The following is a 15719-nucleotide window of genomic DNA, read 5'->3' as shown; positions in this document are numbered from 1 at the left end:
TTAATGTGTACTGTGCACTCATTCTGTGAAAACTTAATTGCAGTTCAGCCAAACGGTCGTCTCCCTTCATTTAAACCAGCACTTTTTTCCCCCACTGCTCACCAATGTACATGGTCAGAGGGGATCAAAACAAGGAGGGATACGGGCTTGCAGGAGTGAGTGAGGAAACGGCGAGGGCTTTTTGATGTGTTGGAGCGTTTTCTCCACTAATAAGAAGAAACTTCTTCAACCTGCTCATAATTTTAGAACACTTGGAACACTAATAAATGGGAGCAAGGGCATTTCAGGCAGTTCTCGCAGACTTTTCCCTCTGCTTATTCATTTAAACCTCTAATTAAAATGCAAAGCATTCTCATGGTCCTCTGGATTTGGTGCTGCACTCTCGCACAGCCTCTGACTCCCTATCTTCTCTCCTTTTTCTCCACCCCCCCTCTTTCCACCTCACCTAACTCCCTGCTCTCATATTCTCTCTGTCTGCCTTTGCTTCTTGTGATCAACACAATTTGACCTCTCACTTGGAAGAAGTGCACAGAATGTAATGGATTTTTTACAGTCTAATCTAACCAGTTCCCTCTTTATTGCTGTTTTGTACCCAGTGGACCTCATCTTTACCAGCCCTCCACCACCTCCTCCACCCTCACACCAAGAAAATTAGTTCATCAGAATTCAAAATGTACTGCTGGCTAATTAAAGGAGTGTTAATTGAGTGTTCAGAATTGGGTACCCCTTTCGCACACAGATACACACACATGTGTGCATGCACGCAAGCACACATGCAATCACAGTAACAGCGCTGGGTACACCAAGGACGTCGCGCTTGGGGAGTTTCATGCCAATCAAAAATGGAGAGAAAGGAGAGTGCCCATCCTCCAAGTGAAATGGGATTTCTAGATCATATCATGGCCCGCTGCAGCTCAGTCCGGTTCTGTGCTGCCATGTTATCCTATCCCAGCCTTGCTATCTCTGTCTGACCACTGGAGAGTGTAACGCTGCACAGATAGCCTCTCTCACTACGTGCATCGTGCTAATGAGGGGTGGCATTTAGAGATGTGCTGCTCTGACACATGGGCATTGTGTGCCAGGCACTGGGTGATTAAGGACGAAGGTCAGCCCATTAATTGCCTCCCTGCCATCTCCGCTCCCTGGCGCGTGATCTCTCAGAACTAATGCATGTGTTTGCCTGAGCTTTTATCTCATCTCCAATGCAATTCAATCATATGCTTGGTTTGTTTACATTCCTTTCATGTGAAACTTTTTTTTTCTTGCTTATTGTTAAAGCAGTGCTCGCCCAGGTTTCCTTATTCATTTACTATAAGCTGTTTCATGTGCTTGTGAGAGCACATAGCCTCCTGCTCACAGGAAGGGAAAAACCATATTCTTCCATCCCCAGGGAAATAATTAATCCTTACAAGGCTGTCGCATGTCGAAATGAAGCGAGTGTGAAGCATTTAGCCCAGGAGGCATTGCAGGCTGTCGCCCGCACAGGCACCTGTTGTTGTCCCTGCCCTACATTTCATGAGAGAGAGCTGAGCAGAGGATAACAACATGCTCCACTGATGGCAAATGAGACACACAACTGCAGATGCGGATGTGTGTGTATGTTTTTGCCTCTCTTTTTTCCCCTGTTTTCACGCATTGTGTTTGCATGCACGGCCACGCTGGAGAGTGTGCACAGGTGCAGGAAACCCCCTACCTTATGAGGAGGTAGTGCTGGCTGCCTCAGAGGGTGTTTATCAGCCTGCACCATCTGTATGCTGCTGCTCATAGCTATGATCTACTGCAGCCTAAACCAATAAGTCACAGAGTGCCAGTCTAAAAAGAGACTCTCTCCTTTAACCTCCTTGTCCTCACTTATAGACTTACTGCTCTGGAGGAGAGAGATGTGGCGACCCTGCACATCAAACACACAGAATGTATAACAGTGTATGTATGAGAGAGAAATTACACTCTGGTTTGCGGCCATACTTACTGTAATCAACTTTGCTATAAAATTTATACCATGGAACTTTTTATTGAGGAAGCTGGAATCAGAAGCATCCAGATGCTCATTTGCCTCCTCCTCCTCTTCTTCCTTTATGCCTGTGGGTTCTAATAACCGGAAGCCTTTGTGGAGCTGAGATGGGTTTTGTAGGCCTGAAAGGCCTCTAATCCCTGTGGCCTGTGAAGTGTGAAACCCTTTGATGCCAGGTTGGTGTGCCAAAGGCTCTGCCTATTGACAAACAAGGGCCAAGCTGGGAAAAGACGGAGGGAGAGGGCTTCCTCGTCTCTCTCAGAAGAAATGCAGGCTCAGGCATGGAAAATATGGACTTAGTCAGTGAGAAGGAATAGAATTAGCCACCCTTTAATGAATTTCCTGGCTGTTTTTATAGGTTTTTTTCCTCATGTGGCAGTAATTAGGTGGAATGATGGGCATATTGCAGCTGGGGGCTTGTAGGGGCGGCAGGGTGCAGGCCCTTGATATGCCTGAAAGCCAAGTATTTTTCCTCATTTAGACCATGTGATGATCAAAGATATTTTTTTTTCGCCCTCATGTAAAGAAGATCAGAAAAAATGCTGCCATTCCATTTGCATGTGGACCAGCAATGTGCTTTGAAATGAGCATGTTTTTATCTTCTGAGCAAATGAAGTAAGTCTTCTGTCAGTTTTCCACTGCGAGTCAGAACATCAAAGCAAATGGCACTGCCGTCACCAGGGAAGCAGGGCTTTGCCTCAGTAAGGTTGGTTAGATCTTAGATAGGCTGGACTGGCACACTCAGCCTTGCCCATTAGGATGGCACCAGGTTCCCTCACTCTGATTAAAACTAAGTCATTAAATCTAGGCTATTTTTACAAATTTAAATTCTAATTTGGAGTAGAGTGTTTCTGATTTAGAATATGCGCTGTGCAGGATGAACCAAACGGACTGGAATAGGTCTTGCACTTAATTTGGCTTGGGATATTCACAGTCTCTCTCCTCTGCTGTTAAATTCCCAATTTATTTCTTTTATGATATGGATCTTGTAGATTTAATCATTTTCACAGTTGGAGACCCATAGGGTTGTTGAAATGAACTCCCCGTGCTATCTGTAATGGGAGCAAAGAAATGAGAATTGTGACTACTTGGCTGTGGAGTCTCTTTAAAATGATTTTGCAATCGGAGAGGAAATGGAGTGAGTCCTAGTCACAGCCTGCACCCTGCAGACTCCTTAGGTCGCCAGGACATTTGCTGACGGCACAGTTATGGCAGTTAATTTTTGTGCGTTTTGTTAGCTTTTGCATAAAAATGTCATTTTTGAAGGGGTTGCAAGTCATTTGTGGCAGCTGATATATTGCTTGTAAATTGAGTTCTTTTCCCAACCCCCCACCCTTTTTGTTACACTGAGCTAAGTAGCCATGAAATTGCCTGAATAATGTCGTTTAAATCCAATCTCACCGCGGCCTCTCACCTCCATGCCCAGCCCCCAAACAATGACACATGGTGGGGTTTTTAGAAATTGCCATTTTCCTGTTTGCCACCTCAATTCACAATGGCCAAGCCTTGGCTCATTGAGCGAGGGGCCATTGCTAGTCTCACTCGCCGCGTTCACTGCTGAATTGAATTTTGAGTTTGGATTGGTTTCATATGGCAAACAGTACACAGCATTTACATGTGCATTCATACAGCAACATCTCTGCACCTGCCTATTGTCTGTTCTGTCATGTGTTTTTTCTGTAAGTGTTATATAAATACATGTACTAAAAATCTAAAATACATTTTCAGAAAAGGCATCTTTTTGTTACTCTGTTGATCACTGAACTTTTCCACAATTTTTCCACAAGTGTGAGCCATTGTTATATCATGTTTCATTTATTTCATCTCAACAATAATGTGTTTCCATCTTTTAAAATGCGCTCATCTTCAAACCAATCTTCAGTTTCATCCATGACCAAGTTTACACAGCAGCACTGTAGCAATCTTGACTTGGCTCCGGTCTGATGTAGTTCACCTTAACCAGGCTAGTAATTCCCTTTAGACGTTTAATTGGTTTTTGTGTGGGCCTCTCTACGTACTCCTGGACTGAATAAATGTGGAAATTCTGTGGCCAAGGGTAAGACCCAGTAAGTGATACCACTTATAAATCTCAAATGTGCCACTGCAATTAAACAAGCTTTTATCCCCTCCCCTTCGTCCCTGTCTGCCTGGTATCCAAGGCTAACCTAATTCAATGCTAAAGAGAGTCCGAATTAATTTCACAATGCACTGATTTAACAGCGCCTAAGGTACCAGGCTTTGACAGAATGAGTTTTTAAAAAGATCCATTTGCCTAGGGATGAACTTCCACAGGAGGGTGTGAAAATGAGATGGAAGGAAAGCTCAAATGGAGGAGAGGAGTGATGGGACATAAATGAGTGTCAGTCCTGATTTACTATTTGCTAACTCTGTTTGGGTTACTACGCTGTTTGCATCTGGTTTTATTCATCTGCTCTTGTAGAAAACTCACATTTGTCAGCCTGCTTTAGATGTGGTCAGTGTAACGCTGCCAGGTTTTACTGTTGCAGCAGAGTAGTGGTTATTGCAATTGATTGATTGATCTGACTTTGTGGCTGCCATTGCTGTTGGCTCCTTCAATATTTCTAGTAATTAAACTCCTGGTCTGTTCGGTTCCGCAGCACTAGCCCCCATCTAGGTTTCCTTTTTTTAATCTCAATCGTTCATTGCACTCACACTTTTTCTCTCTGTTTGTGCTGCAGGTGAGCTGGTGGTGCCCACCCATTCCCCACGCTACCCCACTGCGGCAGAACTTGATGCCTACGCTCAGAAGACAGCGAACAACCCTCTGTCCATCAAGATCTTCCCCACCAACATCAGGGTTCCCCAGCACAAGCACCTTAATCGGACTGTGAATGGATACGACACCACAGGGCAACGCTATGGTCCCTATATCCACACAGGGGGCTACCAGGGCCTGCTCGCCATCGTCAAGGCCTCCTCGTCATCATCATCATCAACAGCCACCTTTGTTCCTTCAAAAGGTGTTCTCAAGAACTCGGAAGGCAGACGGACTAAGCTCTCTCCAGCCCACATAGCTGTTGCCCCATACCCACCCCCTAGTAGTAGCACTTTAGCCAGTGGCCACGGCCAAATGGTATACCACACTGGGCCCTCAAAGCCTCCAGAAGGCCCCGTGCTGTCAGTCCCCCCAAATGTCACTGTAGCTGGCTCAGTGATTCCTGTAACAGGGGGCCGAGGCCTGGCCCTGCCCGCACAGTCCAACCTCCCCTCCATCCAGAGCATCATCTACCAGATCAACCAGCATTGCCAGGCCCAGGCGCTGCAGCAGGTGTGCCAGGGGGCTGCCACTGCACCGTCAAATTCCAGCCCCTCCAAGCAGGGCACAACAGTCATGGGGGTCTCTTCTAGCTCCTCAGGTGCAGGCTACGTGGTAGGAATGGCTCCCCAGGCTAATATGGTGTACACGGGGCCCGGGCTGCCGGCTCAAAACGCAGAGGCGATGAAGACTGGTGTGTACGCAGATGGTATGGACTACATCCTTTGGCAGAAGCAGCAGCAACAACAACAGCAGCAGCAGCAGCATCATCAACAGGCTGTTCTCCGCATGTACAGCGGAGGGAGTGGAGGAGGGGGCGCCATCAGCAAGTCCCCCGAAACTTGTGTTCCGGGGGGAGGGATTATGGCGGCACAAATGTCCTCCTCTTCCTCCAGACCTTACCACCTGACAGCGAGTGCCAGCGGAGGAGGGGGGATGGACAAAGTCAGCTCTTCCCCTTTGAACTGTGTGGGCATGCATGGAAATTTCTCAGTGGGTCAATACTTTGCCCCGCCATGGAACAGTGTGCTGGTGACACCTGACAGTGACTGCTACAACCCCCAGGAGCTTTTGGCCACCTCCACAGGAGGGCCAGTCACGGGGCACAGAGAGATGGGATACCCTCACCACCATCACCACTACCACCATCATCATCACCCTGCTATAGACAGCGGGGGAGGTATGTGCTGCAGCCTTCCCAGCAAGAGCTTGTGCAACACATCACTGCTGAGCAGTAGCTTGCAGTCTCTGGAGTACCTGATCAACGACATCCACCCACCCTGCATCAAGGAGCAGATGCTTGGCAAAGGCTACGAGACTGTGTCTGTGCCACGTCTGTTAGACCACCAGCATGCACACATCCGCCTCCCTGTTTACAGATAGAGGGGGGGAGAAGAGGAGGACGAGAATCAAGAGTTGTGAATTTTGTGAAGAAAATCAAAGTTAAAGAACAGATATGTTTTTTTTCTGGGTACAGATTGTTGAGAGTGGCACTGCTTTAACTAGTGTGGGAGCTTAGAGAAGAGCAGTTGTTGTGCTGTGTGACCGTAGGTTTGGTGGTTTCAAGGCAGGCTGTGGGGATCCCAAATATGAAAGGTGGTACCAATTGCCAGTGGGAGAGAAAAAGGGATTTCAAGATTCTCCAGATGTTCCATTGTGTGGTTTGCCAATAGGAATTTTGGATTGATTTTTTTTTCTTTTGTTTTTGTTTTTGTTGTTGTTTTACTTGCCTGAACTTTTTAATGAGAATCATAGCTTGATATGAAGTGCGTACGTCACTTGTATCCCCCCTCCAAATACTACGGATGAAGCTACTGTGTAGGTTGTCACTGAAAGGGTCTTAAAAGGGCCGAAGTTTAGGGCTGCTTTCAAAATTCAAAACTCTGTAACACAGAAACACACACATAGACAAACACATACAGATACACAATGTACTGATACGTGAGGAGACTAAAATTATACTCGGGTGTATATGTACAAGGATCATAAGGTTGAATTAAAAGGATAGTACAATATTAGTTATTATTGCTGTTATAATTGAAACATAAATTGCACTGCTTGAATCTTGTTAACTTTGAAGTTTGGAATTGGGTAGTTTGGATATGATATATTTAAGAAACTTGAAAAACTTGAACCTATTTTTTGTTGTTTTATATATTTGTAGGTATATTATATGCATTGGCTGCTATGGGGAAAAGTGTCTCAAATGCTTTTTTTTTTCACTTTTGTTTTTATGATTTAATAATTCCTCCTCAAGCTGATGTGCAGTTTCTTATGTCCTGGTGTGAGGCATAGTCGCTGCTTTGGTTCTGTAAGAACCTGGTCGGAGAGCCCTTTTTCCTAACCAACACTGGAATCTACAATAAATCTTGAAATACTTATTTAAAAAAGAAAATGTTGCAAAAAAAAAAACATGAAAAAGAAATGTTACAATGAAGAATGTGATTGGGAGGTTATTCACATAACCATACGTGTATCTTTATGCGTGTATGTGGCTGAGTGCATGCGCGTGTGTGAATTTTAGTTTGTGTTCATCAAAATCCTCAGACTTTTTTTTTTTCTTTTTCAATTGTGTCATTATAAGATTTTCTACCACCAAGACTGAAAAACTGATTCACCAGTCCCATAAGCATCATATCTGAGTAATGTACAGGAGATATTTTGCAAATCTAGCTCCCTTTTTTGGAGGCTTTAGATATTCTCTGCAGCTAGAGTAGAGATCAAGCTCTCAAATGACTTCTTTCTAACTGTAGTTGCAGTGCTACATCCAGTACTTCTGTCGAATGTTATCACGGTGACAGAAAGAGGTGGGAACAAATGGAAGTCCTATTTCGGGGGGACCATTCACCCCTGATCCTGCAAACAAATACAAAATGGAAACAATCATGCCCTGTCCTCTGGCGTCAGATGAAATGAGACAAGGCTCACTGCTTTCCCTTGTCCGGTTCAGCCCCTGGTCGGGATCCATTTAGCCAGGGCCAGTCTTAACTTGATGATTCAGAGGAGTGAAATATTTATTATGACTGTGAGATTCCCTTGAATGTACTGCACTTAAATTACTGCGATGTTTTATTGCCTTGTGGGACTCGAGCGAAAGAGAAAAATTGGATCAGTGCAGCAGTCCTCTGGTCTTAAATTAGCATTTCTTTTGTCCGTCAAATTTCAATGGTAAATTGAATTTAGTAACTGGAGAGAGGGAGCTGGAGCTTTGTTGTGGGGATATACTGGCATCAGTCTAGATTTATGAAGTGCAATTATTATGACTGTATTAACATTTTTCTCTGAGCTTACACCAAAAAATGTAAACTACAGTTGTCAATACATTCCCAATGTACCACATCCCTAATCCCTATCCCCTTTTTTGTTTTGAGGTGTAAAATAAATTTCTTTAAGAATATATTCAGAAGCCACATCTCGGCTTTGAAGTCTGTCATTATTTTTTAACGTATGTCCTTTAGAAGTCAGTGGGAAATTGGGCCCTTGTTTCAGCAGCAGCAGCAGCAGCTCTGTGAGATCCAGAGCGGCGCGTGATGTAGATCATTTTTACTGTACCGTAGCACTGTAGTACTGTGCATTGACGAAACGTGCTATATTTAATCTATAATCTTTTAAAAGTTTACATTCTGGCCACCCAAAGATAACGGACAGCATTGTTTGGAAAAAAAGGAAAGGATTTACACATACATATTGAAGACAAGCAGGAAATAATGTTTCTTTGATCATTTGCACTCCATAAATAGTCCTGTTGTCGCTGAAAATGACCCCTGCTTAATCTTAACTATGAGCCTTAAATTTGATGGTGTTTGTAGACACACTACTGTCTTTGACAAAGATTTCAGTGGAAAGAATACCAAGCCCCTTTGGCTTAAATTTGCACAGTAAGCCTCCTTAACATTCCAGTGAAAAATTTTCATGTTGTTTCAACAGCTTAATACCCCAGCCACACTGTGATTCCAGCATATTTTCTGTCTTGTAGAAATATTTTGACAGATTTACAGATACATCCCGTCCCTAAATCCCCTCCGTTTGGCTTCTGCATCCAAGCATTAAACCCTGTCACATGATGTTGAAGTGAAGAGGAGACACTTGAGGCAGTGGAGTTTCTGGTGTCTGGCCTTTCCCACCAGTGGAGGTCTGAGGCACCAGGTCTCGCTGCTAATGGGAATATTGGGTGACGCCTGGCTGCTGGACACTGCCAGTGGAGAGTATTCATTCATTCAAAGGGCTGAAATCAAACCCTTTTCAAATAGCGAGGGATTTCCTATTAGGTACCGCGAGGAATCTGACCATTTTGAGCCAAGTTTAGCTGACTGAAACAGAAAAGACGACGCAAAATAAAGCTGCTTTTTTCACGTTGTGTTAAATATAATAAGGTGGTATAGATACTTTTACCATCTTTGCTTTGTGGCTACACTTTCTACTGTACAGGCTCCAAACTGTCTGTCCCCCCCTGGTCCTCTACACACATTAATGAGCTCCTATTGATGGGATGCATCTTAGCCCTGCGACTCTGGTCCATTCCACAATTCCCGATTTGGACAATAGACGCTTAGCCCATATTAGGATAATAGAATTAAATTTCAAATAGATTTGTGCCTGAGCTGATCCATGCACGGCTCACTCAGCTGCAGAGGCAGAGTGGCATATGGCATGTCATTATCTAAGCCCACCCTCCCCCTGTCCGGGGCCAACAGGGTTCAGCAGTGCTTAAACAAACTGAAGGTTAGGACTGGCTGGCTGGCGTTGAAGGGGAGGACAGCGGGGTTTTAAAGTGGGGAGGGGGGGGGGGGGGGTGCTAAATCACAGCCTCCACAGCGTCTCAGAGGGCCTCAGCACCGCACCATGGCGCCCGGGCTCAGAGGCCTGCTTTAAAAGGCTGGGCTGTGTTTGATCGAGGGGATTTGTTTTCTGTTGGATTATACATGGTTGCTCCCTGCCTGGCTGAGGGGCCCCGTGCAATGTGACAGATCTCAGCAAAAGAAAGAAAGAGGGAGAGAGATACAGGGAGGGATTTGGGGTCAGAGGAGCCTCGAAGCATCAGTAATCAGGATAATTGCCATGTTCCTGGTGCTGGTTTCAGCCTCCCCTCTCTGGCTCTGCGGCCTCATATTCAGATTCAAGCTCTGAGGAAATCACATTCCTCGCTGAAAGACTTATTGTGCCTCAATTTACTAAATTCTAGTAAGTGAAAATCTTCATTTGTAATTAAGTTCTTTTAATGCTTGGAAAAATATTTTAAGTGATGCTGGCCAGGAAATGATAGATTACACCAATCACAGTCCATCTAAATGAGGACATTTAGATCTATAACTTATCTCTGTGGCTGCAGACTATCGACTGTTAACACGTTTTCAAGGGCAATGAGACGCTCGCGAGGATGGCCTGAGGGTAAAGTGGAGGGGAATTGACGTATGCTGGTTGTAAAAATCCCTTAGTAAATCCCAATAAGTCCATGAAGACCTTTACCCAGTGCAAAGGTCTAGTCGCGTATTATGCACCTTAAATACTGCTGAGAAGGAAGGAGAGCAGACGCACCGTTCAAAGCAGGGTCAGCTCTTTCTCTCAAAACAGAGGGGACAGGGAGGGACAGAGAAAATAAAGGCAGCTGCTCGCTCTGTAGAGTCTTGGCGCTGCTTCTCTAACCTACAGATGACAGAGGGTGGTGGGTAGGGGGGGTGACGTCCCCTCCACGCCGCTTTGGTCAACCTCAGTCATGTCCCCTGGCTGCCCTTGGGCCCCCGGGGCTCTCATCTCAGAGTCCTTCCCAGCATCCCTCCTTAACGTCTGCAGAAGATAAAGTCACGAGGCCAGTCCACTCCATTTGGCTCCTACCTAGCAAGAAAATACTTTAATCAATAATACAGATGGTCCTGAGGAGGCTTGTACAGTTAACCCACCAGCCTTATAGCTCTATTGCACAATATCATTAAAAGAGTTGTTGTGTTTTGCTTATGGAGCTACAGCACATCTCTATAGCGCTACTGAATAAAACTGGAAGGGTTTGCGTGTGAGCACCACACAATTTAAATGTTGTTTTAAGCATTTATTAAGTACAACACAAGGTAAAAGTCAGCACAGGTCACAAAGTAAATCTTTTTCCAAAGGCACAGCCCCAGAGCTCTTTACTAAAAGGCGATGCAGCAGGTTATAATTCCAGGAGCTTACAGCTTTTTATTTCTTCAGCGTCACAACTATGTATGTTCAGCTGAAAAAGCTTATGGCCTCCAAATATTCATCTAGTTTATGTGGTGGATATATTGCTGTATCCAATCTAAACACAAAAGTCTGGGGATTTTGCTTTTTTTTCTCTCCCTGTTTCCTTTTACTGTTTGTGTGGCTCTCAGAATGTTCCTGTGGACAAACAGGGCTGTTTTTTCCCGAATGATCTCAAATGCACCAACGCTGCCAAAGTCTGAGGGTGCGGCAACCTTGAGAAAATAATATATATGGAAATGGGAAATCTATTAAGCATCTCTCTTAGTGTTCTCCCTGCAGTGTTGTATTTATGTTTAAAAAATGATTTTGTCTCCTCAGGATGAAAAAATGTAAAGAATACCTTGCTTTTTTTTAAAATGATAATATATGAGTCTTAGATTTCGAAATAAGAAGTCTGAATATAAAAAAAAAGCTGTAAAATCCTTTAGTCGTGGGGTTTTCAACTTTTGAATGTGCCTACAGCCAAGCATCCCAGTGATTGCTTACCTTCTACCCCCTCTCGAGTTCTGCAATCTCCCCCTAATCTCCCCACAACCATCATCTTCAATTTGCTGAAACTGCCACTGTCCCCTCTCCATCCCAACGACCACAGTAGATATTTTGTCAGTTCCCTGCTTTTTGTCGATCTCAGGACGGAAATTTCTTTATTTAAATGTAGATGGTTGGTTTTCATTTGACCTCTCCTCTCTTATGTATTATTGTTTGACATAAGTAAATAAAGCAGATGACTTCTATGCCTGTCTTGTTGCTACACTCATCTGTGGTCTTTCTTCTTCTTCTTCTCTCTCTCTCTCTCTCTCTCTTTCTCTTGTTGTTAACATCTTGTTACATTATTTTTAAGACTCTAGACAAGACCTTACTGTAATGAAGGTAAGCATATTAGTCTTAGGCTTCACTTTGCACATCACCGCCATATGCCGGTCTCACAATCCTGTTGTTCGCTTGACCTTTTTCACCTTTGCAGCAGTATAATGTGACATCACTCAGGTCAACAAAGTTTGTAAAGGATCATTTGTGCAATCACCGGAAAACAACATACAGTATAAAAAGGGACAATATTGTTTGCTGTTTCCAATGATAACATACTGTGGGAATGATTTTCCTGGGCAAGGATTTGGAGAAACTACATTTAGGCAGAGGCAAGGGCAAGCTAAGTCTCTTTACATGCTATTGACCAAAGTGGCCCAGACAGGATGTTCTCCGCTGAAGGTTGGACATTTAAGACATACAGTAAGGGAATATCAGCTCCCTCAAATAACTGTTTTTCTGAAGCTAATTGGTTAAAAATCAAAGCACAGCCACTGATCTCTTAGTGCAGTTCACATCTCCTCGCTCCCTACGCCGCCTCCAAAAGCACGCCAAAATTTCGTCTTTAACCCTCCTGTTATGTTTGTTGATCAGGAACAGCAACAATGTTCATGTTGGATTTAATTATCCAAAAGTGTCAAAAACCAAAAAAATCCCAATGAACATTGTTTATGTTTATTAATTCCATTACTAACAGATTCAATCAATATTAAGTGCAATGGACGCTAACAGGTCATGGTTCAATGAGAATAATTCACTCGTTTTTCATTAAAAAAATGCATGTTAAAACGTTTTTATGTACATTGGAAAGGTGTACATAATACAAAAAAATATATAGTTACATATAACTTTTTTTTTTTTTTACTTCGAAATGGGTCAATTTGACGCGCAACATAAGAGGGTTAATAGTCCTTATTCTAGTGTCAAGCTATTAAAGTTCCCCTCTGCTCAAAAATATATTTTTTTCTTCTTGTTAATGTATGAGCTTCACTGTGCAGACTGATGTATGCGCAGTATTCGACACTAGAACACTTTTTCCACATTCATCTGGTGAAAGCTGAACATTTCTCTGTGCTCTGAGTCAATCCTGGTTCAAATTTCAAAATTTCAATCAAAAAGTGTGATGTAGCAGCCAGTGCATACTGAGAGTGTTACAGAGTGCTGCATTTAAATTGCAGAAATTTGCAACTAAATTTGCATATTCAGAGATTATGGAATTTTTAATGAGGTGGAGGCAGTAGATGTGTTTTTTAAGGATGTTAATGTGGAATGTGGAGATGCAGAAAAAACACATCAGACAGTGTATATTTCTGTACATTTACAACAAAAGACAAAAGGTGATCAGTTTAAGCATGAGATATATTGTCTTTATATTGTATTTAATTGATTTTTTTTTCCACAGGGGTCACAACTTTTTCGGCATCTGGGTTGTATATGTCAGGGAATCTTTTTTTTTTTTTTTTTACTTTTTTAAACTAATTTACTTTTTATTGTCTTTTCTTTTCAGGAAGAAGTCAACAATAAAAATAAACAACAATAAGGACAAATCCACTTTAATTCAAATATATATACATATTCACACTCCTACATACCCATTACAATATATATATTATACACATATGTGCATATGTACACATTAATATCAATCCACAATGATTCTGCACTTGGAGAAACTTTAAATTGGAAAATAACACAAGTGTTATACTGACACACAAGATGCAGCCTTATAATTGACACATTGGTAAACCATTTTGACCAATTTGCTTCAAAGATATCACTTTGACTTCTTAGTTTAAATGTAATTCTCTCCACAGTGTACAACCTCAATGCCAGAAAAGTTGGGATGTGAGAATGTGATCATTTCTCATCGTTTTTGACATATATTTAATAGACAACTGTACAAAGGAAATATATTTTACGTTCAAACTGATTTGAAGTTTTTTGTTCTGTAAATATACACTCATATACACAAATATACACACACTTTTAATGCAAAGTGTTTTACACAGCATCCCAACTTTTTTTGTAATGGAGGGACTCTTTGAATAAAAACAAATTTTCTATGCTGGATTTTGCCATACACGCCTCTCTATGAGTCCACTTCCTAAAGACAGGGAACACAACACACACCAAATCTAGAGTTTAACAACACAGGTGCTTTCAAGAACTCAATATTGACGCTATTTCCTCCCTTCTCTGCTCACTCCCAACCTCTCCACCCACCTAAAACATCAGATAAGCCGTAGACTGATGAGCCAGCCGCCTCCACCAGAGCGTGTGGTACTGGGAGACTGCACACTGATTTCATACACGCTCGCTCAGACAGAAAAAGAGCTCTGTGGAGCAGAAATGCTTCTCTTATTAGCAAAACTCATTCACCTGCACGCCACATTGAGTCCCTGGCAATTTCACAATAAATCATGAGAGATGCCTATAGAGGCCGGGCAGCAGGCTGACGCTCTGCCACGGCCGTGCCCTCGCCTGTCAGTTTAGACACTCTGAATCATTTCGGGTTCAGCAGCCTCGTTTCATCTTAGATGAACTAAAAGGTCATCTCACACACCACCTAACCAATATGTCTCTGGCTCCTCATCTCCCAGTGCTTCCAGTGATTGCTCGTTCCATTCAGAAATACCACACCTTGGTGAAACATTTCACTGGGGATTATGGAGGGAATTTCAAGGAATTATTTCAAAGAAGAAAATTAACGCTGACTTAAATCTGTGAGAAACCTGCTTTTAGCTGTTCACTTGACTTTGAATTATTCAGTGTTGATCCGTCCGCCTCTTTTGAAATACAAGTTGGTGAAATGTTGAGTGAGGGTGTGACCAATATTTGGGAAGGGTTCCCTCTGTGTCCGGCTGCTGGACCTCAGGCAGACAATGAATGTTGCACTTCTAGCCAGTTGAGTGTTGTTTAGCGAATAAAGAATGAGTTGGCTCAAGTCCAGCACGGTATCCACTTGAGACTCATCAGCCTAAACACCTTAAAGCTTAACTGGCTGGACAATAGCTGAACAATTTGTACTGCCAATATCTAAGCTAGTTAGATTACTTAAGACCTTTGGCTGAGACTGTCAACTTTCCCTTATGTGCAGTTGCTAAATGAGGGCCGTTACAACATGATCCTGCTTGGCTGTCACTTTGGTTTGTTGAGACACATTTGTGGCAGCGAGCACACACATGCTGCAAGCAAGTGAGCCATTTTGTTAACAGCTCACACTTCCTGTGCAAGTGTGCGGTTCCAGAGTTGCTGACAGTGACACTTGCAGGACCGAGCCCTGTCCTACTTAACAGGCTGCGGGGAGGAGGGCAGGCCAAGTTGTCAGCAGCGCTAGGTGCTCACTGCTTAGATAAACCTGGAGGATTAGTGGCCCAGTTAAAGTTGGGGCAAAGAGGATTAGCCTCTTCTCTGAGGTGGTGAGAGATTCCCTGTGTCCTTCAGCGCTGCCGGCCTCAGAGAGGGGAGAAAGAGGAGGAGGAGGAGGAGGATGGGAGGTGAGGGGTGAGGCCCTAGTTATCATGAGTGAAGATCCTCACAGTAGCATTTTATAGAGGAAAAGGAAAGGTGCAGTATAATGATGAAAGGTGAAAAGCAGTGAAGCAGTTCATAAATTGTTGCCAGCTTGTGGTTTCATTAGGAAGGCAAAAGCCCATAATTACTGGCCGGGTGTTACAGCGAGGTCAACGAGACCTGAGATCCACGGGATAAAATATTTCATAAGTGGACTGCATTCTACAAACTGTAACCTATTAAAGGTTATAGTGCTAATAACAGTTAGCACTGTCAATTCAATATTTACAGCTATAATTACATTTGTGCCCTATTGTTTCTGCAGGCGGAGACACAGCTAACACTTGTTCGGCCTCAGCTGGGATCTCTACATGCAACACAGTGCAGGAATTTAGA

The 15719-nt window shown here is 43.3% G+C and overlaps 1 protein-coding gene across 1 annotated transcript in view; it reads left to right on the top strand.

Moving 5' to 3' along the window:
• fam222aa (family with sequence similarity 222 member Aa) overlaps positions 1-9394 on the top strand; it is a 50195-nt gene extending 40801 nt beyond the window's left edge. Inside the window, exon 3 of the mRNA XM_059337647.1 lies at positions 4711-9394. Coding sequence (XP_059193630.1) covers positions 4711-6170 — 1460 coding nt within the window. The 3' untranslated portion in view covers positions 6171-9394. The remainder of the gene's footprint in view (positions 1-4710) is intronic.
• The last annotated feature ends 6325 nt before the right edge of the window (positions 9395-15719 follow it).

The sequence above is a fragment of the Centropristis striata genome, chromosome 7, assembly GCF_030273125.1.
Source record: "Centropristis striata isolate RG_2023a ecotype Rhode Island chromosome 7, C.striata_1.0, whole genome shotgun sequence".
In the NCBI taxonomy this organism is placed as follows: Eukaryota; Metazoa; Chordata; class Actinopteri; order Perciformes; family Serranidae; genus Centropristis; species Centropristis striata.
Note: the sequence above shows the minus strand (reverse complement) of the source record. Positions and strands in the feature narration are given on the sequence as shown.